The 25622-nt window shown below is 42.8% G+C and overlaps 2 protein-coding genes and 1 long non-coding RNA gene across 50 annotated transcripts in view; 1 reads left to right on the plus strand and 2 right to left on the minus strand.

Annotated features, from left to right (window-relative positions):
- Positions 1–17145, plus strand: part of DCAF6 (DDB1 and CUL4 associated factor 6) — a 181743-nt gene extending 164598 nt beyond the window's left edge. For 40 of the 46 annotated variants that reach the window (XR_015161365.1, XR_015161367.1, XR_015161366.1 and 37 more), the window contains 2 exons: positions 6232–6337; positions 14709–15180. Coding sequence is in view for 34 of the 46 variants with exons in the window: in XM_086393973.1 (XP_086250099.1) it covers positions 6232–6337; positions 14709–14773 (171 nt within the window). In the remaining 12 variants the exon portion in view is untranslated. Of the gene's footprint in view, positions 1–6231; positions 6338–14708; positions 15181–15281 lie in introns of those variants that run through there. The other 6 variants (XR_015161364.1, XR_015161362.1, XM_086393944.1 and 3 more) reach the window with 1 other exon arrangement.
- The window catches only part of GPR161 (G protein-coupled receptor 161), a 100765-nt gene that overhangs the window by 19091 nt on the left and 56052 nt on the right, over positions 1–25622 (minus strand). The gene's annotated exons all lie outside the window — the stretch shown is intronic.
- On the minus strand, positions 21035–23743 carry LOC147377128 (uncharacterized). The gene has a single exon (XR_015161378.1). It is a non-coding gene; the product is annotated as an uncharacterized LOC147377128 (long non-coding RNA).

Below are 25622 nucleotides of genomic sequence, written 5' to 3' on the forward strand. Positions count from 1 at the left end.
GATAATGGTGTTAAAGTGCTGCACTCAGTATGTAAGCAAATTTGGAAAATTTAGCAGTGGCCACAGGACTGGAAAAGATCAATCTTCATTCTAATCTCAGAGAAAGGCAATGTGAAAAAATGTTCAAACTACCTCACAATTGCACTCATTTCACATGCTAGTAAGGTTATGCTCAAAATCCTTCTAGCTAGGGTTCAGCAGTATGTGAACCAAGAACTTCCAGATGTACAAGCTGGATTTAGAAAAGGCAGAGAAATTAGAGATCAAACTGCCAACATTTGTTGAATCCCAGAAAAATCAAGGGAATTCCAAGAAAACATTTACTTCTGCTTCATTAACTGTGCTAAACTGTAGGTTGTTATGAATCACAACAAGTAGTGGAAAATTCTCAAAGAGATGGACCACCTTACCTGCCTCTGGGCTTTCCTGATGGTTCAATAGTAAAGGATCCACTTGCAGTGCAGGAGACCCAGGTTTGATAACCTGGGTTGGGAAGATACCCTGAGAAGGGAGTGGCAGCCCACTCCAGTATTCTTGCTTGGAGAATTCCATGGACAGAGGATCATGGTAGGCTATAGTCGAAGGGTTCACAAAAGTGATGGACACAACTGAGCAACTAACACTCACTTAGTACCTGTCTCCTGAGAAATCAACATGCGGGTCAAGAAGCAATAGTTAGGACCAGACATGGAACAACTGATGGGTTCAAAATCGGGAAAGGAATACATCAAGGCTTGCTTATTTAACTTATATTATATGCAGAGTTCATCATGTAAAATGCTGGGCAGGATGAAGCACAAGCTGGAATCAAGATTGCCAGGAGAAATAACAGCAGGTGTTACCCCTCTAATGGACGAAAGTAAAGAGGAAGTAACACTGGAGAAGGGAATGGCAAACCACTTCAGTTTTCTTGCCTTGAGAACCCCATAAACAGTATGAAAAGGCAAAAAGATAGGACACTGAAAGATGAACTCCCCAGGTCAGTAAGTGCCCAATATGCTACTGGAGATCAGTGGAGAAATAACTACAGAAAGAATGAAGAGACGGAGCCAAAGCAAAAACAACACCCAGTTGTGGATGTGACTAGTTATGGAAGTAAAGTCCTATGCTGTAAAGAGCAGCATTGCGTAGGAATCTGGAATGTTGGGCCCATGCTGCTACTGCTGCTGCTAAGTCCCTTCAGTCATGTCCGACTCTGTGCGACCCCATAGACGGCAGCCCACCAGGCTCCCCCATGCCTGGGATTCTCCAGGCAAGAATACTGGAGTGGGTTCATTTCCTTCTCCAATGCATGAAAGTGAAAAGTGAAAGTGAAGTCACTCAGTCGTATCCGACTCCTAGCAACCCCATGGACTGCAGCCTGGAAAGAGCTAATTGGAGTTTCTTTGCCTCACCGCTTCTTCCCACCGAGAGAGAAGAGGGGGTGATGCTGTGGGCTCCAGCTTCAGATATATGGCAGTACCAGCTGCCCCCTACCCACCCTGTCCCCACTTTCTCCACTCTGCCGATTGATGCCTGCTCCTCAAAGCTTACTGATCACAAAAGGACAGCCCCCACCCACTGTGGCTCAATTCTGGGCCCATGAATCAAGACAAATTGGAAGTGGTCAGGCAGGAGATGACAAGAGTGAACATTGACATTCTAGGAATCAGTGAACTAAAATGGACTGGAATGGGTGAATATAACTCAGATGACCATTATATCTACTACTGTGGGCAGGAATCCCTTAGAAGAAATGGAGTAGCCATCATAGTCAACAAAAGAGTCTGAAATGCAGTATTTGGATGCAATCTCAAAAACAACAGAATGATCTCTGTTCGTTTCCAAGGCAAACCATTCAATATCACAGTAATCCAAGTCTATGCTGCAACCAGTAATGCTGAAGAAGCTGAAGTTGAATGGTTCTGTAAAGACCTACATGACCTTCCACAACTAACACCCCAAAGTGTCCTTTTCATTATAGGGGACTGGAATGCAAAAGTAGGAAGTCAACAGATACCTGGAGTAACAGGCAGATTTGGCCTTGGAGTACAGAATGAAGCAGGGCAAAGGCTTCTGAAAACAGAGATTTGCCAAGAGAATGCACTGATCATAGCAAACACCCTCTTCCAACAACACAAGAGACAATTCTACACATAAACATCACCAGATGGTCAATTCTGAAATCAGACTGATTATATTCTTTGCAGCCAAAGATGGAGAAGCTCTATGCAGTCAGCAAAAACAGGACCGGGAGCTGACTGTGGCTCAGATCACGAACTCCTTATTGCCAAATTCAGACTCATATTGAAGAAAGTAGGGAAAACCACCAGACCATTCAGGTATGACCTAAATCAAATCCCTTACGAATATGTAGTGAAAGCGAGAAGTAGATTCAAGGGATTAGATCTGATAGAGTGCGTGGTGAATGATTTACAGAAATTCATGGCATTGTACAGGTGGCGGTGATCAAGACCATCCCCAAGAAAAGGAAATGCAAAAAGGCAAAATGATTGTCTGAGGAGGTCTTACAAATAGCTGAAAAAAGAAGAGAAGCTAAAGGCAAAGGAGAAAAGGAAAGAAAGCCTTCCTCTGTGATTAGTGCAGAGAAATAGAGGAAAACAATAGAATGGGAAAGACTAGAGATCTCACCTTGTTTATTTAACTTACATTCAGAGTTCCTCATGCAAAAAGCTGGGCTGGATGACTCACAAACTGGAATTAAGAATGCCAGGAGAAATAACCTCAGATAGGCAGGTGACACCACTCTTATGGAGGAAAGTAAACTTTCCTCCATTAGGTAAAGTGAAAGTGTTAGTTGCTCAGTTGTGTCCCCTCCTCCATGGACTGTATAGTCTGTCATGCTTCTATGTCCATGGAATTCTCCAGGCACAAATCTGTTATGTATCACAACAAACTGTGGAAAATTCTTACAGAGATGGGAATACCAAACCACCTGACATGCCTCCTGAGAAATCTGTATGCAGATCAAGAAACAACAGGTAGAACTGGACATGGAACAACCTACTGGTTCCAGATCAGGAAAGGAGTTTGTCAAGGATGTATATTGTCACCCTGCTTATTTAACTTATATGCAGAGTGCATCATGTGAAATGCCGGGCTGGATGAAACACAAGCTGGAATCAAGATTGCCGGGAGAAATATCAATAACCTCAGATATGCAGGTGACACCAGTCTTATGGCAGAAAGCAAAGAAGAACTAAAGAGCCTCTTGATGAAAGTGAAAGAGGAGAATGAAAAAGCAGGCTTAAAGCTCAACATTCAGAAAACTAAGATCATGGCATCCAGTCCCATCACTTCATGGCAAATAGATGGGCAAATAATGGATCAGTGACAGACTTTATTTTCTTGGGCTCAGAAATCACTGCAGATGGTCACTGCAACCATGAAATTAAAAGATGCTTGCTCCTTGGAAGATAAGCTATGACCAACCTAGACACCACATTAAAACGCAGAGACATTACTCTGCCTACAAAGGTCCGTCTGGTCAAAGCTATGGTTTTTCTAGTAGTCATGTATGGATGTGAGAGTTGGACTATAAAGAAAGCTGAGCTTTGAAGAATTGATGCTTTTGAACTGTGATGTTGGAAAAGACTCTTGAGAGTCCCTTGGACTGCAAGGAGATCCAACCAGTCAATCCTAAAGGAAATCAGTCCTGAATGTTCATTGGAAGTACTGATGCTGAGGCTGAAACTCCAATACTTTGGCCACCTGATGTGAAGAACTGACTCATTGGAAAAGACCCTGATGCTTGGAAAGATTGAATGCGGGAGGAGAAGGGATGACAGAGGATGAAAAGATTGGATGGCATCACCGACTCCTTGGACATGAGTTTGAATAAGCCTGGCATGTTGCAGTCCATGGGGTTGCAAAGAATCAGAAATGACTGAGTGACTGAACTGAACTGAAAGAGGAACTAAAGAGCCTGTTGATGAGGATAAAAGAGGAGAATGAAAAAGCTGGCTTAAAACTCAGCATTCAAAAAACATCATGGCGTCCAGTCCCATCATTTCATGGCAGCTTGATGGAGAAAAGTGGAAGCAGTGACAAATTTTATTTCCTTTGGCTCCAAAATCACTGTGGACAGTGACTGCAGCCATAAAATTACAAGGTGCTTGCTCCTTGGAAAGAAAGCAGTAACAAACCTAGACAGTGTATTAAAAAGTAGAGACATCACTTTGCTGGCAAAGGTCTGTATAATCCGAGCTATGGTTTTTCCGGTTGTCATGTACTGATATGAGTGTTGAACCATAAAGAAGGCTGAGCACCAAAGAAGTAACGCTTTTCAACTGTGGTGTTAGAGAATACTCTTGAGAGTCCCTTGGACTGCAAGGAAATCAAACCAGTCAACCCTTAAGGATATCAGTCCTGACTATTCACTGGAAGGACTGATATTGAAGCTGAAACTCCAGTACTTTGGCCACTTGAGGTGAAGAGCTGACTCATTGGAGAAGACCCTGATGCTGGGGAAAAATGAAGGTAGGAGGAGGAGGAGGAGGCAGAGTATGAGATGGATATCATCACCAACTCAATGGACAGGCATTTGAACAAACTCTCAGAGATAGTGAAGGAGCCTGGCATGCTGTAGTTCATGGGTTGCAAAAAGTTGGACAGGATTTGATAACTGAACAACAACAGCCCATAAGGGGTGCATTGCTAAAAATATTAGTAAATTGAAAAACTCGTTCTCTACGCCACGGTTGACGGTTCATAGTGAGATTCCCACATATATTTTTACTCATTATGTCAATAGACCTATATTAAACACTTAAGGCCCCTTTGTCCATGGAATTTTCCAAGCAAGAATACTGGAGTGGGTTGCTATTTCCTATTCTAGGGGGTCTTCCCAACGCAGCTATCGAACCCAAGTCTCTTTTGTCTCCTTTATCGGCAAGCAGGTGCCACATAGGAAGCCCCTATATCAGGTAGAATCCTGGATTTTAAAAGATAAACCCTTTCCTTCAGAACCCAAAGACTAGTGGGAAAAAACAGACATATGAACAACCAGAGTACAGTGTGGTCAGTGTCAGAAATGTACACGTAGTGTTCTGGAAACTCGTAGAAAGGAATTTTCAGTTGGAGTAAATGGGATGGGAAGGTCTTCACAGAGGAAATCAGAATTGGACTGAGTTTACCAGGTAGACCAGGACCAAAGGAACATTTGAGAGAGAAGGATCAGCATGTTTCAAGTTGCTGTAAGGTGGGTGAGCCATCTGCGTGCTGAGGACACATAAGAAAGCAGCTCAGCGGGCCTCATGAGGCCGGGCTGTACAGGGCCCTGTGGGCACCCTCATGAGTTGACAATGTAATGTCGTTGGGGGACTGCTGATCAGGTTAGTGTCTTTTCTTCCTTTACTGCTTTCCTTCCTTTCTTTCTGTTTTTCCTTTGCCATTCCCTTTGGTTTCCTCTTTTTTCCTTTGTCTATAATTATACATTAAATCCATAGATGTTCATGGATGTTCTTTAGTCCTATTCTTCATACTTAAGACACAGTTCATTGGTAACTCTCATCCAGAGGTTTATTTTTGAAGTTAACTTTGAAGTTAACGTAACATTTTCCTTGAGGGGCACAAATGACCCAGGGATAATAATCTAACAGTGCTGTCACTAGAAATATCAGTTCCACTAGAGGGAAAAAAATAATAAGCGGACACAAAGTAGACTGCTCTGCTTTTATAAACAAATTATAAGTAAAAGTAAATTGAATTCTTATGTGTTTCAGGTAGCCTCAGGGTTTGACCTTTGTCTTTCTTCCAGTTAAAGAGTAGTGTTCTCTGATCTTACTCTGTTGATTACAAGCTAAAGTAATTATTTGGCATTGGGTGGCCTTAAGAGGGCAATGGCACCCCACTCCAGTACTCTTGCCTGGAAAATCCCATGGATGGACGAGTCTGGTAGGCTGCAGTCCATGGGGTCGCTGGGAGTCGGACGCGACTGAGCGACTTCACTTTCACGCATTGGAGAAGGAAATGGCAACCCGCTCCAGTGTTCTTGCCTGGAGAATCCCAGGGATGGGGAAGCCTGGTGGGCTGCCATCTATGGGGTCGCAAAGAGTCAGACACGACTGAAGCAACTTAGCAGCAGCAGCCTTAAGATGGTAATATAGACTCATATAGATATATGTGAAGAATGAAGTAATTCCTGTTAATTCTTTACAGTTCTCCTAGTATCTAAGGAAAACATACAGTTACTCTATGATCTTTGACATGGTTATTTAACTTGTCTCATAGGTTATAACTCGAAATGAACTCATGCTGGAAGAGACTAGAAATACCATTACAGTTCCAGCCTCTTTCATGTTGAGGATGTTGGCTTCACTGAACCATATTCGAGCTGGTAAGAACTGGCAGTATGCCTTAAAATCATTATTATATTTGAAAAAACATTATTTAAGATTGACGTTAAAGGGATTTATATTTAAGGGGAAAAGGGGATTTTCCTGACAGTCCAGTAGCTAGCACTTGCACTTCCACTGCAGGGGGCAGGGGTTCCATACCTGGTTGGGAAACTTAAGATCCCACATGCTGCATGGTGCGGCCAAAAAATTCAGAGATTTTATTAATCTCCTTAAATTACAAGATCAAGGCCAACTTTTTTTGGCCTTAACTTTTTAACTTTTTTTTTAAACACAAGAAGTGTATTTCTTGCTGACATTAGGTCCTCTCAGACTACATAGAAGGCGGCTTAACTTTTGAACTGAGTGGTATGAATTCTTGATCTTAGTACAGTAATTTGTATCCCCATGAGCCAACTTTATTGAACTGTCCTAATGAAAAGATGACATCACTTCAAATCTTTTATCAGCTATGGTTTTCTTCTCAGAGTGGAATATCATATCATAAACCTTAAGATGTGTTAAGGTTTATGTGAGTAAGTAACTTTTAATGATACATTTGGCCAAAATCAATCACAGCCCAGACAAAAATAAATGTATTACTACAAAGATTTGAAACAATAGCTCAATGTATTTTTCTAATTTTTGTGTGTTTGTTTTAGAAGATAAACCATGGGGTTCAGTGCTTCAGATACAAAACTTCACATTACAATTAATTACATTATATTATAACTAATTTTCAAGAAGGAATAGAATAACCTGTGTTCATAACAATAGAAAGTATCCAATATCCATTATAAACAAAATGTTTATCACTTCACTGATAACACAAATTTCTTTATATGTTGAGTACTGTTTAATAACACCAACCATGTATACAGTACCTTTAATGAATCAGGCAGCATACCAATCATTTCACAAATCTATCCTCAGTTAGCTCCAGCCCTCTACATAGTAGAGTATTTTTAATAACTCACTGCAGGTCACACAACTGATAAATGGTAAAGCCTGAATTTGAAACTGGCTTCCAAGCATTTACTCTCCTTTTACCTACAAATTTCAGTTGCAGGAACATATTCAAGTCATGAATAAGACATGCAGTCCTCTGGATGAGCTGATTTCAAACTGTTTTTCTAGTCCATTCTTTCCTTCTCTGTCCTCTCCATTCTCTGTGCTGCCGCTGCTAAGTTGCTTCAGTCGTGCCCAACTCTGTGCAGCCCCATAGATGGCAGCCCACCAGGCTCCCCCGTCCCTGGGATTCTCCAGGCAGGAACACTGGAGTGGGTTGCCAGTTTCTTCTCCATCCTCTCTGGCCCTCTCTAAATCTGCGGGTACCTCAAACTCTTTCCTGCCTCAGAATCTTTACAGTCATGCTGTCCCCTCCCACCCTCACTCTTTGTTAGGATAACTTCTGTCCTGGGTTCGATCCCTGGGTTGGGAAGATCCTCTGGAGAAGGGAATGGCTACCCGCTCTAATAGTCTGGCCTTAATTCCATGGACAGAAGAGCCTGGTGGGGTCCATGGGGTCACAAAGAGTCAGACACGACTGAGTGACTTTCACTTTCACCTTTCTGTTACAGACCCTCAGGTCTATATAAACGGCAGACTGCATATCATTTCCTCAGAGAGTGGGGAAGGGAGACATAAGTATTCCTGGCAGAAAAAAAGAGTATATAGCATTTGTCTTAAGTCCTGGAAGAGACTGTGGTACATCTACAAATTTAAAGACGCTCCTTATGTCTGTAATTAAAGGAGCTGGAAAGAAAACCCTCAAATTGTCAATATCAACTATTACAAGGAAAGAATAAAAATTTCAAATGGTTAAAGCAAAACAAAAAATAAACCTAAAATGAAAACAGAAAATGTTTGCAATCCAACAGCATATTATCGTGGTACTTCTTTTGCCCCCATGTTATTCACTGTGACATCTTTTGATCTGTTTTCTTCAATAAGAAGCAGTACTCTTAAAATTCACTTGACTTCAGATTTGAGGAGGCACTGTTTTATAGAAGAGGAAAAACATGTGCTGATTATGATAACTAAATTTGCTGATTATGATAACTAAATTTTCATATAGAGTTCATCTGGTGAATGGCTCTTTCTGAGTTTGCCTATAGGACACTGTTTCTCCTTTCATTTGTGCAAGAATCTATTTTAAATGCGTGCTGATGTATCAGTGGTTTGTTAACTCAGTTACTACTCTCCTTCTTTGATTTTAGAATTAGCTGCTTATAATATAAAGGTTTTCTTTATTCTATTGTTTTTGGGTTTTTTTGCCAGCAATCAAAGGGAGACACTTTGTAGTTGGCTTAGTCAACCTAACTCACCCTCTTGTTTCTCTTAAGTAAAATCCTTGATAGGAAAAGATAACCAAGAGTTGATATTTCTGCTGCTTTTATTCTTAAGATATCTAGTTATTTGATGAGTCAGCTACTCCTTTCCTCTCCTTTTCTTCATTGTCCTGTATTCCAAGTACAATGATGTGCGCTTTAAATCTCCTTTTCAAAACTACAAATACCTGGTTCCTACGCACTAAAGATCCTAATTCATTTTATCTGAATAGGATTTGAGCTTCTGTATTTTAAAAAAAACACCCAAAATTTTCTCATGAATGCTCTACTAACAGCTTTTAGTTTAGGCAACTTCATGAGAGATAAAGGCAGTTCTGAGATTCCTAGAAGCTTTGACAGGCTTTGGAGAGATGGTGTGTGAACCATTCCAAACTCTTCTAGAATATGTTACAATCTACTCAGTTTACTCCCCTCTTTAAAATTCTCTTGTGCCTCCCCATGCTCTTAGGATAAAGTCCAGTGTTAACATGGTTTATAAAACCCTGAAGCATTTGTTGCTACCTCTGGAACATGGCAGATGTAGATCTAAATAGCCATATCTGTAGAGCTAACATCACACTGAACGTACAGGCACTGACCCATTCATGTACAAATTCACTCCATCAATTAGGGTAGCTTTACTCCAGAATACAATCCATATTCATCTATCTTGGTCTCCCCACTTCTGCTCTCACTTTTGTATAGTCTGATTTCCACAGCAGTCAGAGGAGGCTTTTTTAAAATGTGGGTCAGTAAGTTCAGTTCAGTCGCTCAGTTGTGTCCAACTCTGCGACCCCATGGACTGCAGCATGTCAGGCTTCCCCGTCCATCACCAATTCCCGGAGCTTACTCAAATTCATGTCCATTGAGTTAGTGATGCAGTCCAACCATCTCATCATCTGTCATACCCTTCTCCTTCTGCCATCAGTCTTTCCCAACATCAGGGTCTTTTCCAATGAGTCAGTTCTTCGCATCAGGTGGCCAGAGTATTGGATTTTCAGCTTTAGCATCAGTACTTCCAAGGAATATTCAGGACTGATTTCTTTTAGGATGGACTGCTTTGATCTCCTTGCAGTCCAAGGGACTCTCAAGAGTCCTCTCCAATATCACAGTTCAAAAGCATCAATTCTTCAGCACTCAGCTTTCTCCATAGTCCAACTCTCACATCCATACATGACTACTAGAAAAACCATAGCTTTGACTAGACGGACCTTTGTTGGCAGAGTAATGTCTCTGTGTTTTAATGTGCTGTCTAGGTTGGTCATAGCTTTTCTTCCAAGGAGCAAGCATCTTTTAACTTCATGGTTGCAGTCACCATCTGCAGTGATATTGGAGCCTAAGAAAATAAAGTCTGTCACTGTCTCCATTGTTTCCCCATCTATTTGCCATGAAGTGATTGGACTGGATGCCATGATTTTAGTTTTCTGAATGTTGAGTTTTAAGCCAACTTTTTCATTCTCCTCTTTCACTTTCATCAAGACGCTTTTTAGTTCTTCTTTGCTTTCTGCCATAAGACTGGTGTCATCTGCATATCTGAGGTTATTGATATTTCTCCCGGCAATCTTGATTCCAGCTTGTGCTTCATCCAGCCCAGCATTTCGCATGATGTACTCTGCATTTAAATTAAATAAGCAGGGTGACAATATACAGCCTTGATGTACTCCTTTCCTGATTTGGAACCAGTCGGTTGTTCCATGTCCAGTTCTACCAGTTGATTCTTGACCTGCATACAGATTTCTTAAGAGGCAGGTCAGGTGGTCTGGTATTCCCATCTCTGTCAGAATTTTCCACAGGTTGTTGTGATCCATAGTCAAAGGCTTTGGCATAGTCAATAAAGCAGAATTAGAGGTTTTTCTGGAACTCTCTTGCTTTTTCGATGATCCAGTGAATGTTGGCAGTTTGATCTCTGGTTCCTCTGCCTTTTTTAAATCCAGCTTGAACATCTAGAAGTTCACGGTTCATGTACTATTGAAGCCTGGCTTAGAGAATTTTGAACATTACTAGTGTGTGAGATGAGTGCAAATGTGCAGTAGTTTGAACATTCTTTGGCATTGCCTTTCTTTGGGATTGGAATGAAAACTGACCTTTTCCAGTTCTGTGGCCACTGCTGAGTTTTCCCAATTTGCTGGCATATTGAGTGCAGCACTTTTACAGCATCATCTTTTAGGATTTGAAATATCTGTACTGGAAGTCCATCATCTCCACTAGCTTTGTTCGTAGTGATGCTTCCTAAGGCCCCCTTGATTTCACACTCCAGGATGTCTGGGTCTAGGTGAGTGATCATACCATCATGGTTATCTGGGTCGGGAAGATCTTTTTTGTATAGTTCTATGTATTCTTGCCAACTCTTAATGTCTTCTGCTTCTCTTCAGTCCATACCATTTCTGTCCTTTATTGTGCCCATCTGTGCATGAAATGTTCCCTTGGTATCTCTAATTTTCTTGAAGAGATCTCTTGTCTTTCCCATTCTATTGTTTTCCTCTATTTCTTTGCATTGATCCCTGAAGAAGGCTTTCTTATACCTCCTTTCTTGTGGGTTAGTAAACCTTTTCTTTAAATGGCCAGAGTAAATAGGCTTTGTGGGCCATGTGGTTTCTGTTGCAGATGCTCATTTCTGACAGTGTTGCAAAAGCAGCCATAGATAATATGTAGATCGAGGTCATGGGTGTGCCTTAATACTACTTTATTTATAGAAATAGGCTAAGGGAGGGTTTGCCCAGGGGCCATAGTTTGCTGACTGTCTTTTTTAAGAAGTAAATTAGGTTATGTCACCCTTGCTTAAAATTCTTAGGGGCTTCCCACTGCTCATAAAATAAAACCTAGACTTCATACTCCCATCTACAAGAGAGAGACCTACCAGCCACTGAGTCCATGCATTTGTTTTCTGCTCGCTTGCTACATTTTAGCCGTAAGTGACTGCTTTCCTCCTCAGACTCATAAAGCTTATTAGTATATTTAGGACCTTTTCACTGGCTGTTTCGCTGCCTTTTAGACAGCTTTGTTCATTTGCCAACTTCACTAATAATTGAACATACAATTGAGGCCTCAGCCCCAGTGTCACCTCCTCAGAAAAGTGTTCCTTAGTCACTCATTGTGAAGTTGCTTAAAGTGCACACGCTCCTTCTCATCACTTACTCTCTGGTCATTCCCTGGTTTTCCTCAAGTACTTATTCTAACTTCATTTATTTGTTGCCTTGTTACACAGATTAAAGGATAAAAATACATTGTCTTGTTTTCTGTTTTTCTTTTCTAGAAAGTGAGTTCATTAAGACCAGAGACCTAGTTTGTCTTATTCAAATCTGGATAGCTAGTTCCTAGAACAGTGCCTAGCACATAATAGTTGCTCAGTCAGTGTTCTCATTGAATGAATGGGTGAGTGAATGAATAAACTTAACAGTATCAAATCTCTAGCTAACCAGGAGTACTGTATTGATTCTTTGTGGAATACAGGTTTCCTTCGGGTAATTGTTTTCATATCTCTGTTGTCCCCTCTCTCCAGCCCCAGCCAGCTTATTAGTAGTATCTTATATTTTTCCTGGTCAAAAATAATTTCACAAATATTCAATTTGTGAAAAACTGAATTTTTTTCAATTCAAAAATAAATTTAGAAGTATTTCTAAAAGAGAATTAAAGGAGCCTTCCCACAAATGTAACCCTTATTTACAATAGCAACTTGGTGTTGTCTTGCTTTTGAAAACAGTGGCTTTCTAAGTCATTATTTCTAGTTGTCATTTTAAAGAACACAGTGTTCTCAGCCCTCCTTGGCCTTTAATTGCCAACCAGAGATTTGTGAAAGTGTTGAACTGCTTTGCAGTTTTATTACCTCAGTAGTACTCTGTGGACAAAAAGATTTTATTTAATTTTGTTCTTAAAAATTGGGTTTACATTCTGAGAGAGATGACTCTGCAGAAGTTGTGTGAGAAAGATCTGGAAAAAAAAAAAAACAACCATTCTGCCCCCTTCCTCATTCCAGAAGCCACTGTGAGTTACTCTGTGACTATATAAGAGACCCTAGGCCCTCACTGGACTGCATGTTGCTTGCTTTGGACTTTGCAGAATTCTAATGTCTGCTGTAAACTCCCGGATTTGAAGGCTGTGACATTTCATCTTAACCCTCCATTTCCCCATCTTCATTCATAATGTGACAACCAAAAAGAACTGGGTCATCCTGCACATTTTAAAATATGCTGATGCTGTTTAAACATGTTCCACTAATATGACCGGTATATTACTTATGATACTCTAGGTAAGCAGAACAGCAAATTCATGTATTGTTCTCTCCCATGAAAGTATGCTGCTAAGTCGCTTCAGTCGTGTCCAACTCTGTGCGACCCCATAGACAGCAGCCCACCAGGCTCCCCCGTCCCTGGGATTCTCCAGGCAAGAACACTGGAGTGGGTTGCCATTTCCTTCTTCAATGAAAGTTGCCATTTCCTTCTTCAGTGGCGCACACAATAAATATAGCATAATCTCTTTTATACTCATATACCTTAGGTAACTTTTTATTGATCAGAAAGTCTCCCACTGTGTTTAGATTCCTTAGTGACCTGTGAAGATTTATTATAATCTTATCTTACAAATGTATATTGAACACTTTAATAACTAAAACTTGTATAACTCAGGTTACAAATCATATACACATATATTATCTTCTTAGTTTGACATTGAAATGGAGTTGGTATAGAGGGGATTTAATCTTAATTTACTTGGACAATTAAACATACATCCCTTCTGTATACTGGTGTTGACAATTTAGAATTCACTGGGAGTATCTAAGCCCCTGTGAATAATAAAGCCCCAGGATTCCATCTTCTCTCGGTGTTGAGAAGCCTGAATAATTCCCGTGTCTCACCTTCAGCCTCCCGGCTTGCCCTGGAGAAGCGTCTGTGATGGAAAGGCTCCATCCTGGTGGCTGCAGTGGCTTGACACTGTGGCCTTCGTTGTGCCCTAATGCAGTGTGTCTTATCTTAGTAACACTTAAATTTGTTTATTTGATAAACCTTCATTGAACCTCTTGTACTAGGCCCTGAGGATAAAAGATAAAAAGAAATAACTCCTACCCTCCCAGGAGCTCACAGTCTGCAAGAAGATGTGCAGACAGACTAGTACTGCAATTAGAATCATCATTATATGGTACATATAAAATATTCTGGAACCTGAAGGAAGGAGTTCATAATTCTGCAAGTTAGGGATCTGAGAAAGTCTGGGCAAAGTTTCACAAAGGGAAAAATAGTTGTATTGAGATGAGTAAGCATAACCTTTGTAGCTGAAGAACTAGGTGAGTGTCCCAAGCAGAGGGACAGCAAATGTAAACCGTGGAACTTGAGAGGACATGCCATGCTGGCGCACCAGATGGTAATTGCACACTCCCTTGAGTGGTCAGCCTAGATAAGCTCCTTGAGGACAGAGAAGACCCTGTGACTGCTTTGGTCACCACTGTATCCTGGAACATAGCAGATATTTAAGAAATATTTTTATAACCAGAAATACGTGTGTTGTGTGCTGAGTCGCTTCAGTTGTGTCCAACTCTGCAGCCTGCCAGGCTCCTGTCTGTGGGATTCTCCAGGCGGAAATACTGGAGTGGCTTGCCATTTCCCTCTCCAGAGGATCTTTCTGACCCAGGGACTGAACCTGGGTCTTCTGCATTGCAAACAGATTCTTTACCATCTGAGCCAACTAGGGAATGATTCCCAGATGCTCTTGCACAGCTTCCCTCTCACTCCCTTTGGTGACACCTGATATAACTCCTAGGAACAGTTTGAAATCATTGCAGTAGACCACTATAGATCGAGATCTTTAGGGTTTTTATTTTGTAATTTTTTTTCTCTTTAGAATTACATGAATATTCTAAGTTAATAGTGCTGTGTTTCCTTTATTCTTTGCCTCTAGAGGCAAAAATAACTTCTACACATAGCTGTGAGCTGATCTTCACATGATGATATTTTGAATTATACACATTTTAATCAGTTTTATTTAAGGTATTGACAACTATTTTGATTGTAATACTAAAGGCTGTTTTTTTTTTGTCTTCTGTGTTTTCCAGACCGGTTGGAAAGTGACAGATCAGAAGGCTCTGGTCAGGAGAATGAAAATGAGGATGAAGAATAATAAACTCTTACTGGCAAGCACTTAGATGTTCTGAAATTTGTATAAGACATTTATTATATATTTTTTTTCTTTACAGAGCTTTAGTGCAATTTTAAGGTTGTGGTTTTTTTGAGTTTTTCCCTTTTGAGGGGATAACCTAACATTGGTTTGGAATGATTGTGTGCATGAATTTGGGAGTGTGTGTAAAACAAAACTAGCAAAATGTTTTAAAAACTTTTTGCCATGTGTGAGGAGTGGTAGAAAATGCAAAGTGCAATATTTTCCCTAACCTTCGGATGTGGGAGCTTGGATCAATGTGGAAGAGGAATTTTCATTAAATAGTGAAAATACTGGTTCAAAGAAATGTCTATACTTGCCATTTGCATGTTTGTTGCTTTCTAATTAAAGAAGTTGGTTGTTTTACGATATCCTGAATTTGACTTTTTATTTAATGCCTTGCTGTCTTGACCCGTTTTCCAAATCTCTTCTAGATTTAATAACCTTTTCTGTTTTGACTTCTCTTTGACAGAATTACATACAAGACCTTTTTTTCATCTCTCCTTCCAAAGTGCTTTATCTCCAATGATCACCTTTCATGATTAGTGGTCCCTCGTTACCCAAGTACAGGGGTTAGTCCCCGTGCAATCTCAGAGCATCATGGATACTCAACATAATAGCACAAGCTTATTTTGAAGAGTTCTGGCTTCTGGCCTTCCTGTCTCCACCTTCTAGATTTCAGCTGAAAATGTTGACCATCCAGTCTCCTAATTCGTAGTCCTCCTGCTTGCTGGTGTCCACCTTCACCCAACTTAAGCATCTACACCCAGGTCTATCTTACAGGTTATGACCTGAAGCTGTTCCTATAGACTTAACCCTTCAGTAATTCTCTCTCCTATCCCCTAAGCTGTCGTGCTGCTGTCTCTGACTGAGCCACAAATAGACTCACAGGTGTTGCCAGGTTCCCATGTGGAGATCAGGGATGGCTCCTCCCAGATGACTGCAGACCCAAGGACATGTGTTGCTAAGAGAAGACAGATGGCTTTTTGGATAGAGGAAAAAAAACTCTAGTTGGCTCAGTAACTTCAGTTGGACTTAAATGTCTAGCTCTTAGTCTGGGCAGGACACATATGTATCTGTATTAAGAACATGCTAAATGCTCAAAGGGGAAAGGAATTGGTCTCTAAACAGGGCAGCTGCATGATTTTCAAAAAGTATTAGGGTCTATTTCTGGTTCCCAAATAGTTACATGACCTGCTCAAGCCATCTGATTTCTCTGGGCTTCTGTGTCCTCTTCCTTTATGGGCTTCTGTTTCTTGATGAAAGTGAGAGTGAAAAAGTTAGCTTAAAGCTCAACATTCAGAAAACTAAGATCATGGCATCTGGTCCCATCACTTCATGGGAAATAGATAGGGAAACAGTGTCAGACTTTATTTTGGGGGGCTCCCAAATCACTGCAGATGGTGACTGTAGCCATGAAATTAAAAGACGGTTACTCCTTGGAAGGAAAGTTATGATCAACCTAGATAGCATATTCAAAAGCAGAGACATTACTTTGCCAACAAAGGTCCGTCTAGTCAAGGCTATGGTTTTTCCAGTAGTCATGTATGGATGTGAGAGTTGGACTGTGAAGAAAGCTGAGCGCCAAAGAATTGATGCTTTTGAACTGTGGTGTTGGAGAAGACTCTTGGGATTCCCTTGGACTGCAAGGAGATCCAACCAGTCCATTCTGAAGGAGATCAGCCCTGGGATTTCTTTGGAAGGAATGATGCTAAAGCTGAAACTCCAGTACTTTGGCCACCTCATGCGAAGAGTTGACTCATTGGAAAAGACTCTGATGCTGGGAGGGATTGGGGGCAGGAGAAGGGGACGACAGAGGATAAGATGGCTGGATGGCATCACTGATTCGATGGACGTGAGTCTGAGTGAACTCCGGGCGTTGGTGATGGACAGGGAGGCCTGGCGTGCTGCGATTCATGGGGTCACATAGAATCGGACACGACTGAGCGACTGAACTGAATCGAACTGAAAATGGAGGTAGTCCTGTTTCACCCCGTAAATCCCAGGGGCTGTGTTAGGAACACATGAAAGGTCGGTGGGCTTTACAGAATAACTGAAAAGATTACTGCAGCACACAAAATAACAGTTTCTTCCACTAGAACAGGAACAGAGACCTGCTGGAAAACTAACAGAGCAGACTGGAGTGCTTAGTGGGGTCAAGGGTGACTGGCACGAAAAGCAACAGGAGAAAATCAGTGACTTCACTTCAGTGTGTTCACTTGGCAGTGAAGGAGGCTGGGCAGCTGGGAGTGGAGGAATTCTGAACTTCTGGTTTAATTTGGCTAGGAATCTAAAATTGCAACTCAAACATTAAAAAGTGGTATTTGTCCAAGGAATTAGATGCCTTAGTTTTATTGATTTTGTAGTTTTGTGGTGTACGTTACAAAGGGCTTCTGTGGTGGCTCAGTGGTATAGAATCTGCCTGTCAATGCAGGAGATGCAGGTTCAGTCCTTGGGTTGGGAAGGTCCCCTGGAAGAGGGAAATGGCACCCCACTCCGATATTCTTGCTGAGAGAATTACCCCCAACAGAGGAGCCTGGTGGGCTACAGTCTGTGGGGTCACAAAGAGTCAGACACAAATGAGCACATATCACCAATTGGTTATAAAGGAGCAGGGCAGGCCAGACAAGTAGTCAAGAAGACAGCAAAAAGAAAAGATTATACAGAGACAGACTTGATGAGTCCTGGCCACTCCCATGATCCACTGTTTGTTGGGGTGTGGGGGGATGCCAGGATCACAAGTTGGACTCTGGATCTCAGTGTTCCACTTAACCACTCAGAAAAAGGAATATGGCTTTAGGGCTGGCAGGTACAGGGTCAGATAAAGGTGGTAGGCTCTGTGCCTTGAGGTTGTACGAGTCTGATAATCTCTACCATCCACCCTTTGACTTTGGTTGTGGGGTAGACCAAGCAAGAGAGCACTGCTCTTCATTAATCCTCCTTTGAAACTTAGAATTAACAATGTTTGTTGTGTCTTTCCTGGTTACTTCCCAGTCATTTAACAGTATTCCATGAATCTGATTTTCTTGCAGTTTATTAAAAGTACATGGATAACTGTACCTAGGTGACTGTGGTATGGATTGTGCCACAGTGGGCTCAGTCTCCTTCCTCTTTTCAGCCTGTGGGAAGGGAGGCTTGAGAAAAGGACATGTCTGCAGAAAAAGGGTACAGGTAAAGGAGGAGACACCCAGAGAAGTCCACAGTCCATAAGTACAAATTCACAATTTGCAAAGCTCTACACAAGCCAAAAACCAGATATTTAATCAGGTAAACAAAATTATTCTAACTACACTTTTACTTGTTTATAAATATTTATAATGACCCTAAGCATTGGGCTGGGGGGGGGGGTGTTGTGGGGGGGTGCTTCCCTGATGGCTCAGACAGTGAAGAATCTGCCCCTTGCAGGAAACACAGGTTCAATCCCTAGGTTGGGAAGATCCTCTGGAGAAAGGAATGGCAACCCACTCTAGTATTCTTGCCTGCAGAATTACATGAACAGAACAGCCTGGTGGGCTGCAGTCCATGGGGACACAGAGAGTCAGATATGACTCAGCAACTAACACTAAGCATTTTTTTAGCATTTTTTTAATCTTAAAAAAAAAAATCCAAAAACTTCAAGTGAACTGTACTTCTGAATCAGCGTGCTTTTGTCTTGAAGGTTGGGTTTTAACCACCTTTGCATCCAGGAGTCCATTATCAGAACACAGCATAGGACTCCGCTCCTTAAGCATCACTGACTGACCTATTTCCAGCCACACAGGCTCTTTCCCCTGCACTCTCAGCATGGCCTTGCCTGCTGAGGCCTGTGATCCTCCCCAGGACTGTCTTTTCCTCTGGGAAAGTCTGACTCACCTATGATTAGTGATATTTCAAAATGGTGGTGTCAAAAGGAAAAAAGTGGCTTTTAATTCTTAAGCTATTAATACTACTCAGGGAATTGCTCTCTGAGGGAGATGAAAACAGCTTTGTCTATTTTGTTCTCCTAAAAATAACAATGAGCAGAACTGTGTTCTTGGTAATCATGTAGATTGAGTTTGTTCTTTGAATTCCTTCCAGTGAAATCTGATCACTTTCCTTAGGCCTGCAGTTTTTTATAGTTCTGGCAAGCAGATATTCTAATCCCCAGATTCCTTGGTTTACAATAGTTTTTTCTACCGACCCAATAAAGCCCCACTGGCCTGTTCTATTAATGATGACTGTCAACTATCCCTCATCCTCCTCAAGCTGCAGAGCTGGCTTTTTCCTTCTCTGTCACATCGCCAAGGACGCTTTGAGACTTTGGACAATTCTCTGTACTTCCTGAGGCCTCCTTGGATTGTGTGTCCCCCTTCCCAAATGAGAAGGGTGATCCAGCTCTGCCCCTCTTGTAGTCATATACGACTGTGCTCACAGCCATTTTCCTTTGCTTCAGGGTGAAAACTCTGATTTCTCTTTACTCTCCCGTGCAATTTACCTGGGGTTCTCTGTATCCTGTGGGTGATAGCAGTCTCCTGTCCCTGAACTGCCTCTTCCCTCAGGGACTCTGAGGGTCACAGAGTCTGAACCCAAGTGCCAAGGCCACTGCCAAGCAGTCACTGTCACTGCAGGAGGGAGCTGCCCTTGGAAGCCTGGTCACAGCTCAGCAGAGTGTCCCTTCTGACTGTCCCTTAAGGGAGGTCAGAGTTGAGCTTGCGCTTTGATTCCAGATGCCACACCAGCCTGGGACTCCATCATCTTCACTGGCCATTAACAGAAAAGCTCCACTCTTCCTGACCTCCTGAACCCCAAATGCTAGTTGCCCTTTGCTCCCTCGCCTCCGCTGCCTTCCCCTTTCTCACCATGTTCCTGTGTACTGTTCAGCAAACGTGACAACAACCTTCAACACCGCTTATGTAGGGTAACTGTTATCTTTTCAAGATTCTCAAGTCTTGTCGTCGAGAGCCCTGTAAAGCACAAGTACTACACCCACCTGCAGAGCGGAGGAAAACCAGCAGCGGCTCAGTATCGACTATGGCCCAGGTACTACGCTCAATGCCTTAATCCACATTATCACCTCGGAGGGAGACCCTCTTGGAGTCTGTGTCCCCACGTAAAATGAATATATATAAAATGCCACATATAAAATGAATACAAAGTTCATTTTATAGATGAGAAAACTGCAGTACACAAAGATTGAGTAGTTGGCCCAAGGACACTTACTAAGCCAGTGACAGTATGGAATCTGAATCCAGAACTTCCCATAGCAAATCCTGTGCTATCCCCATTATATCACATTTGAGCTGATAAGCAATGAGATAAAGCATTTGGAAGTGCCTAATAATGTCCAGCACACAACAGGCACTCAAGTAACTTAACATGTCAGGTTCACAGGAGTCTCAGTACCTGCTAGTTTCCTTCTTCAACCTTTGTAGCCACATCACCTCCACAGTTCCTTCTAGACTGGAGATAGCTGGGGCTCAAGCTGAACCCTTGTCATGAATATATCCTGTGGTCCATCCAGAGACCTGTCTAATCTGTACGTATGTCATGGACCAACTGTCAGGATAGAAAAGTACTCATCTAATTAAATCTGAACACGCCAGTAAGGTCTCTCACTGTTGCTGTTGTTCAGTTGCTCAGTCATGTCCAACTTTTTGCAAGCCCATGAACTGCAGCATGTCAGGCTTCCCTGTCCTTCACCATCTCCCAGGAGTTTGCTCAAACTCAAGTCCATTGAGTCGATGATGCCATTCAACCATCTCATACTCTGTCATCCCCTTCTCCTGCCTTCAGTCTTTCCTAGCATCGGGGTCTTTTCCAATGAGTTGATTCTTTGCATCAGGTGGCCAAAGTATTAGAGCTTTAGCATCAGTCTTTCCAATGAATATTCATATACTTTATGATTGACTGGTTTGATCTCCTTGCAGTCCAAGGGACTCTCAAGAGTGTTCTCCAACACCACAGTTCAAAAGCATCAATTCTTTGGTGCTCAGCCTTCTTTATGATCCAACTCTCACATCCATACATGACCGCTGGAAAAACTGTAGCTTTGACTTTATGTACCTTTGTTGACAAAGTCTCTGCTTTTTAATGTGCTGTCTAGGTTTGTCTTAGCTTTCCTTCCAAGGAGCAAGCGTCTTTTAATTTCATGGCTGCAGTCACCATCTGCAGTGATTTTGGAGCCCCAAAAATAAAGTCAGCCACTGTTTCCACTGTTTCCCCATCTACTTGCCATTAAGTGGTAAGACCAGATGCCATGATCTTAGCTTTTTTTTTTTTTTTTTGCCGAGCAAAGGTTTAATGAGCCCCACCCAGAGCCATCAGTGGGAAGCCTTCTTCTTCCCTTCCTCCTCCTTCTTCTTCTCCTTTTACACCTTGGGCTTCTTGACCTTGCCTGAGGCGCTCTTGTGCGGTTCCGAGCTGGGCTTCACCTCATTTTCCGAATCACTAGAGCTGCTGCTGGAATCTGAAGTGCTCCCTTGGCTGTGGCCATGGCCGTGGTGATGCTTTAGGTTATCAGCTGACCCGCCCTGAACTTTGGGGGAGCTGTGCTTGGGGTCTCCCACCTTGCCTGCCCCTTGGGGCTTCTTGGAGGTAGACTCCACAGCTGCCGACAGGTCGAACTCCATGGTAGTGAGAGCTTAGCTTTTTGAATGTTGTGTTTTAAGCCAGCTTTTTCCACTCTCCTCTTTCACTTTCATCAAGAGGCTTTTAGTTCCTCTTCACTTTTTGCCATTAGGGTGGTGTTATCTGCATATCTGAGGTTATTGATATTTCTCCCAGCAATCTTGAAGCTTGTGCTTCATCCAGCCTGGCATTTTGCATGATGTCCTCTGCATACAAGCTAAATAAGCAGGGTGACAGTATACAGCCTTGACGTACTCCTGTCCCAGTCTGGAATCAATCTGCTGTCCTATGTCTAGTTCTACCTGTTGCTTTTTGACCTGCATACAGGTTTCCCAGGAGGCAAGTAAGATGGTCTGGTATTCCCATCTCTTTAAGAATTTTCCACAGTTTGTTGTGATCCATTCTATCAAAGGCTTTAGCATAGTTAATGAAGCAGAAGTATGTGTTTTTCTGAATTCCCTTGCTTTTGCTATGATCAAGTGGATGTTGGCAATTTGATCTCTGGTTCCTCTGCCTTTTCTAAATTGAGCTTGTACATATGGAAGTTCTCAGTCCACATATTGTTGAAGTCTAACTTTGAAGGATTTTGAGCATTACCTTGCTAGCATGTAAAATGAGTGCAATTGTGCAGTAGTTTGAACATTCTCTGGCATTGCCTTTCTTTGGGACTGGAATGAAAATTGACCTTTTCCAGTCCTGTGGCCACTGCTGAGTTTTCCAAATTTGCTGGCATGTTGAGTGCAGGACTTTAACAGCATCATCTTTTAGGATTTGAAATAGCTCAGCGGGAATTCATCAGCTCCACTAGTTTTGTTCGTAGTAACAAACTACGAACTACACTCCAGGATGTCTGGCTCTAGATGAGTGACCACACCATCTTGGTTATCCTGGCCATTAAGGCCTTTTTTGTACAGTTCTGTGCATTCTTGCCACCTCTTCTTAATCTCTTCTTCTTCTGTTAGGTCCATACTGTTTTTGTCCTTTATTGATCCCATCTTTCCATGAATTGTTCCCTTGGTATTGCTAATTTTCTTGAAGAGATCTCCAGTCTTTCCTATTCTATTGTTTTCCTCTATTTCTTTGCATTGTTCACTTTTTTTTTTAATTTTATTTTATTTTTAAACTCCACAATACTGCATTAGCCTTGCCAAATATCAAAACGAATCCGCCACAGGCATACCCACGTTCCCCATCGTGAACCCTCCTCCCACCTCCCTCCCCTGCCCTCCCTCTGGGTCGAATGTTCATTGCAGCACTGTTTATAATAGCCAGGACATGGAATCAACCTAGATGCCCATCAGCAGATGAATGGATAAGAAAGCTGTGGTACATATACACAATGGAGTATTACTCAGCCATTAAAAAGAATATATTTGAATCAGTTCTAATGAGATGGATGAAACTGGAACCTATTATACAGAGTGAAGTAAGCCAGAAAGAAAAACACCAATACAGTATACTAATGCATATATATGGAATTTAGAAAGATGGTAACAATAACCCTGTGTACGAGACAGCAAAAGAGACACTGATGTATAGATCAGTCTTATGGACTTTGTGGGAGAGGGAGAGGGTGGGGAGATTTGGGAGAATGGCATTGAAACATGTATAATATCATGTATGAAACGAGTCGCCAGTCCAGGTTCGATGCACGGTATTTCTTTGCATTGTTCACTTTTAAGAAAGCTTTCTTATCTGTCACTGTATCAAAGCCTTTTTCCTCCCTCTCCTGTCCTGTCCACCCCAGGATTCCTTGTCCTATTGCAAATACTTGAGTTAGTCTCGCCAGTTGCTCAGAGACTACACAGCAGCTCCTTAAATGAGAATCAAATAACATTAACAACATTAGCACCAGATGGCCCTTCTCTTACATTCCTCAACCCCATTCCTACAGCAGGGATTTGTTTAAGATCACACAGCTGAGCAGTGTAAGCAAGCTAGCTGGGTGGTCCTTAAAGGCTGAGGACAGCGGTGGAGACCCAGCGTTCAGAGGAGGTGCTCTAAGCCAGGAGCAAACAAGCCTTCAGCTGTATCCTCGACTCTTTCCCGCTGGGGACAGCCGGTGGCGCACAGCCACACTGCTGCCACCTGGCGTCGAAGGCCCTGAATCGGAGCCTGGGAAAGGCCTCGGCAGTGACCTGTGTGCTTGGTAGTGTGGGACTTCGTGCCTTCCAGGTCACACTAGCCCGCAAACCTGGCATCTGGGAGACAGCATGGGGGGTACTTAGTCAAGTGGTAACCTCGATGAAAGCAGGAGAGATGGGCAACAGTCCTACAGGTGGTCCTGTCAAAACTAGAAGATGCAGAACTGAGGTTTTTATGTTAAGTGGCCAAATGTCCCACCTACCGCTCCCTACACTGCCCCCTCAGGAAGGCTTCAGGTTGCCGCTGCACAGCGGGATAAAGCTAATGGGCCAGCGTTCAGCAAGGGCAGTTGGGGTTTTGACTTTGTGCACCAAGGACAAGTGTCCCCAAAACTGCCCCCCCAGAAACCTCAGTGTACGGGGAGTATGTCTTTGTCCTCTCCCCACTCACCTCCTTTTGCGCTCCCTTCTCACTCGGGCTGAATAAGGAGTATTTGAATTCCTCAATATGCAGAATATGGTTCTAGCTGCCGGACACCCTCCAAGTCTTGGTTCAGTCACCTCCTATAGCGTGCTACCCCTAACTCCTTCTGATTGGGAATATTCAGCTCCCTATAGAGCCTGCAGTTCTTCCTAGAACCATTACTTGACTTTGCTGCTTATTAGCCTCAGTCTCCTCTAGGTCTCTTCCTACATTAGAGTGAAACACTTGAATGTTATTACAGAGCCTAGCTTGATGCTTGGAAGATGAATGAATGAATGGACTTCAGTACAAAGGAGGAAACGCAGAGAATGCTTTTGGGAAGTACAGTATTTCTAGATTGGCTTAGATGAAATCTAGTATATCCCAGCTAGTCTGGGATCAGCCTGTGAGGACTTGGGAGGTCTCAGGACACTCCTTCGAGCCCAGCCAAGTACAGTCCAGGGAAGGCACCTTCCAACTCCTGGGATGCAGGCCGCTTCGTTGCACTCAAAATGGCCTGATGGGGGTGGATGGGGTCGGGGGGCAGTCATCTTAGGTTCCTGCCCTGTTCCCCCTCAGAGCATACTAGAGTATGGTCCCTCTAGAAACTGGATAAGGACAAGTACTAGGAAAAAGTACAGAAAGCAAAAATGCCCTCAGATTTAGGAATGCCAGCCAGTAGTGAGAGCAGAATCTGACTGATCTGCACATCACCTCAGCAGAACCCACAGGTGAAACTGCCCTCTGCTGCTTCCCTCTTCCAGCCAGAATGCAGACTGGGTGAATTTGATCACTGAAGGTAGCAGCCCCCAGGTCTAAGGAAAAGTCTTTTGTAAACTGCAGACAAAGGGACCAGCCAACCACTGGTCTCTGCCACACAGCAAAGGCACACTGCCTGCTGGAGAACTAGTTACAGTGAAACACTGCAAAGGTGGTGCACTTTCTGGAACGGCTGCCTCATAACAGATATGGGAGAGCTCAGAATCTATCCTCTGCTGACCACCTGGAATTCAGAAGTGGGGCAAGACCTGCACTTGACTGCTGTCATCTAGGCTGAAGGGCAGGAACAGGTGGTTCAAGTCACCACAGCCACTGATGCAAGCCCACACATTCAGCTGCCCATCTCAAAGGGATGGGGAGAGATCTCACGTATGCATAACAATCCGTGGCCCCACTTTCCACCTCTGAGGACACGCCCTCTGCACCCATTTATGTGTCCTTCTGGTTGGCATCCTGTCAGGACTGTGCTCTAAACAGACACATTGGATCAGCCCATGCGTCAGGCCTGAAGTGCTTCACATGCCCATCAGAAATGACACCCAAAAGCTGTGCAATTATTGATCCATGGGTCACTTTTTTCTCCCTAACAAATTCAGAGAACAACAAAGATCAGAGTTAGAAAGGACCCTGGCCACCTCTCAGTCCACGGGACCACAAAGACTCAGACACGACTGGATGACTAAGCACACACACAGCACAGTCCAGCCCCACAATCCCTAGCTCATTTTCCAGATGGCCCAGAGGTGACAGGGAGTCCCAGTGACCCGAGTAACATAAGGCAGAGCCGGGCCAGCACAGTTCCTGATGCCAGGTCCAGAGTTCTTCAAGTCTTTCTTAAGACATTGAGGGCAGGGAAATAGTAGCTGCTGGCCATGGGAGTTTTCCCTGGAGGCCAGCTAAT

Source organism: Bos grunniens, chromosome 3, assembly GCF_055505025.1.
Source record: "Bos grunniens cultivar Pamir isolate PY7600 chromosome 3, Bosgru_T2T1.0, whole genome shotgun sequence".
Classification (NCBI taxonomy): domain Eukaryota; kingdom Metazoa; phylum Chordata; class Mammalia; order Artiodactyla; family Bovidae; genus Bos; species Bos grunniens.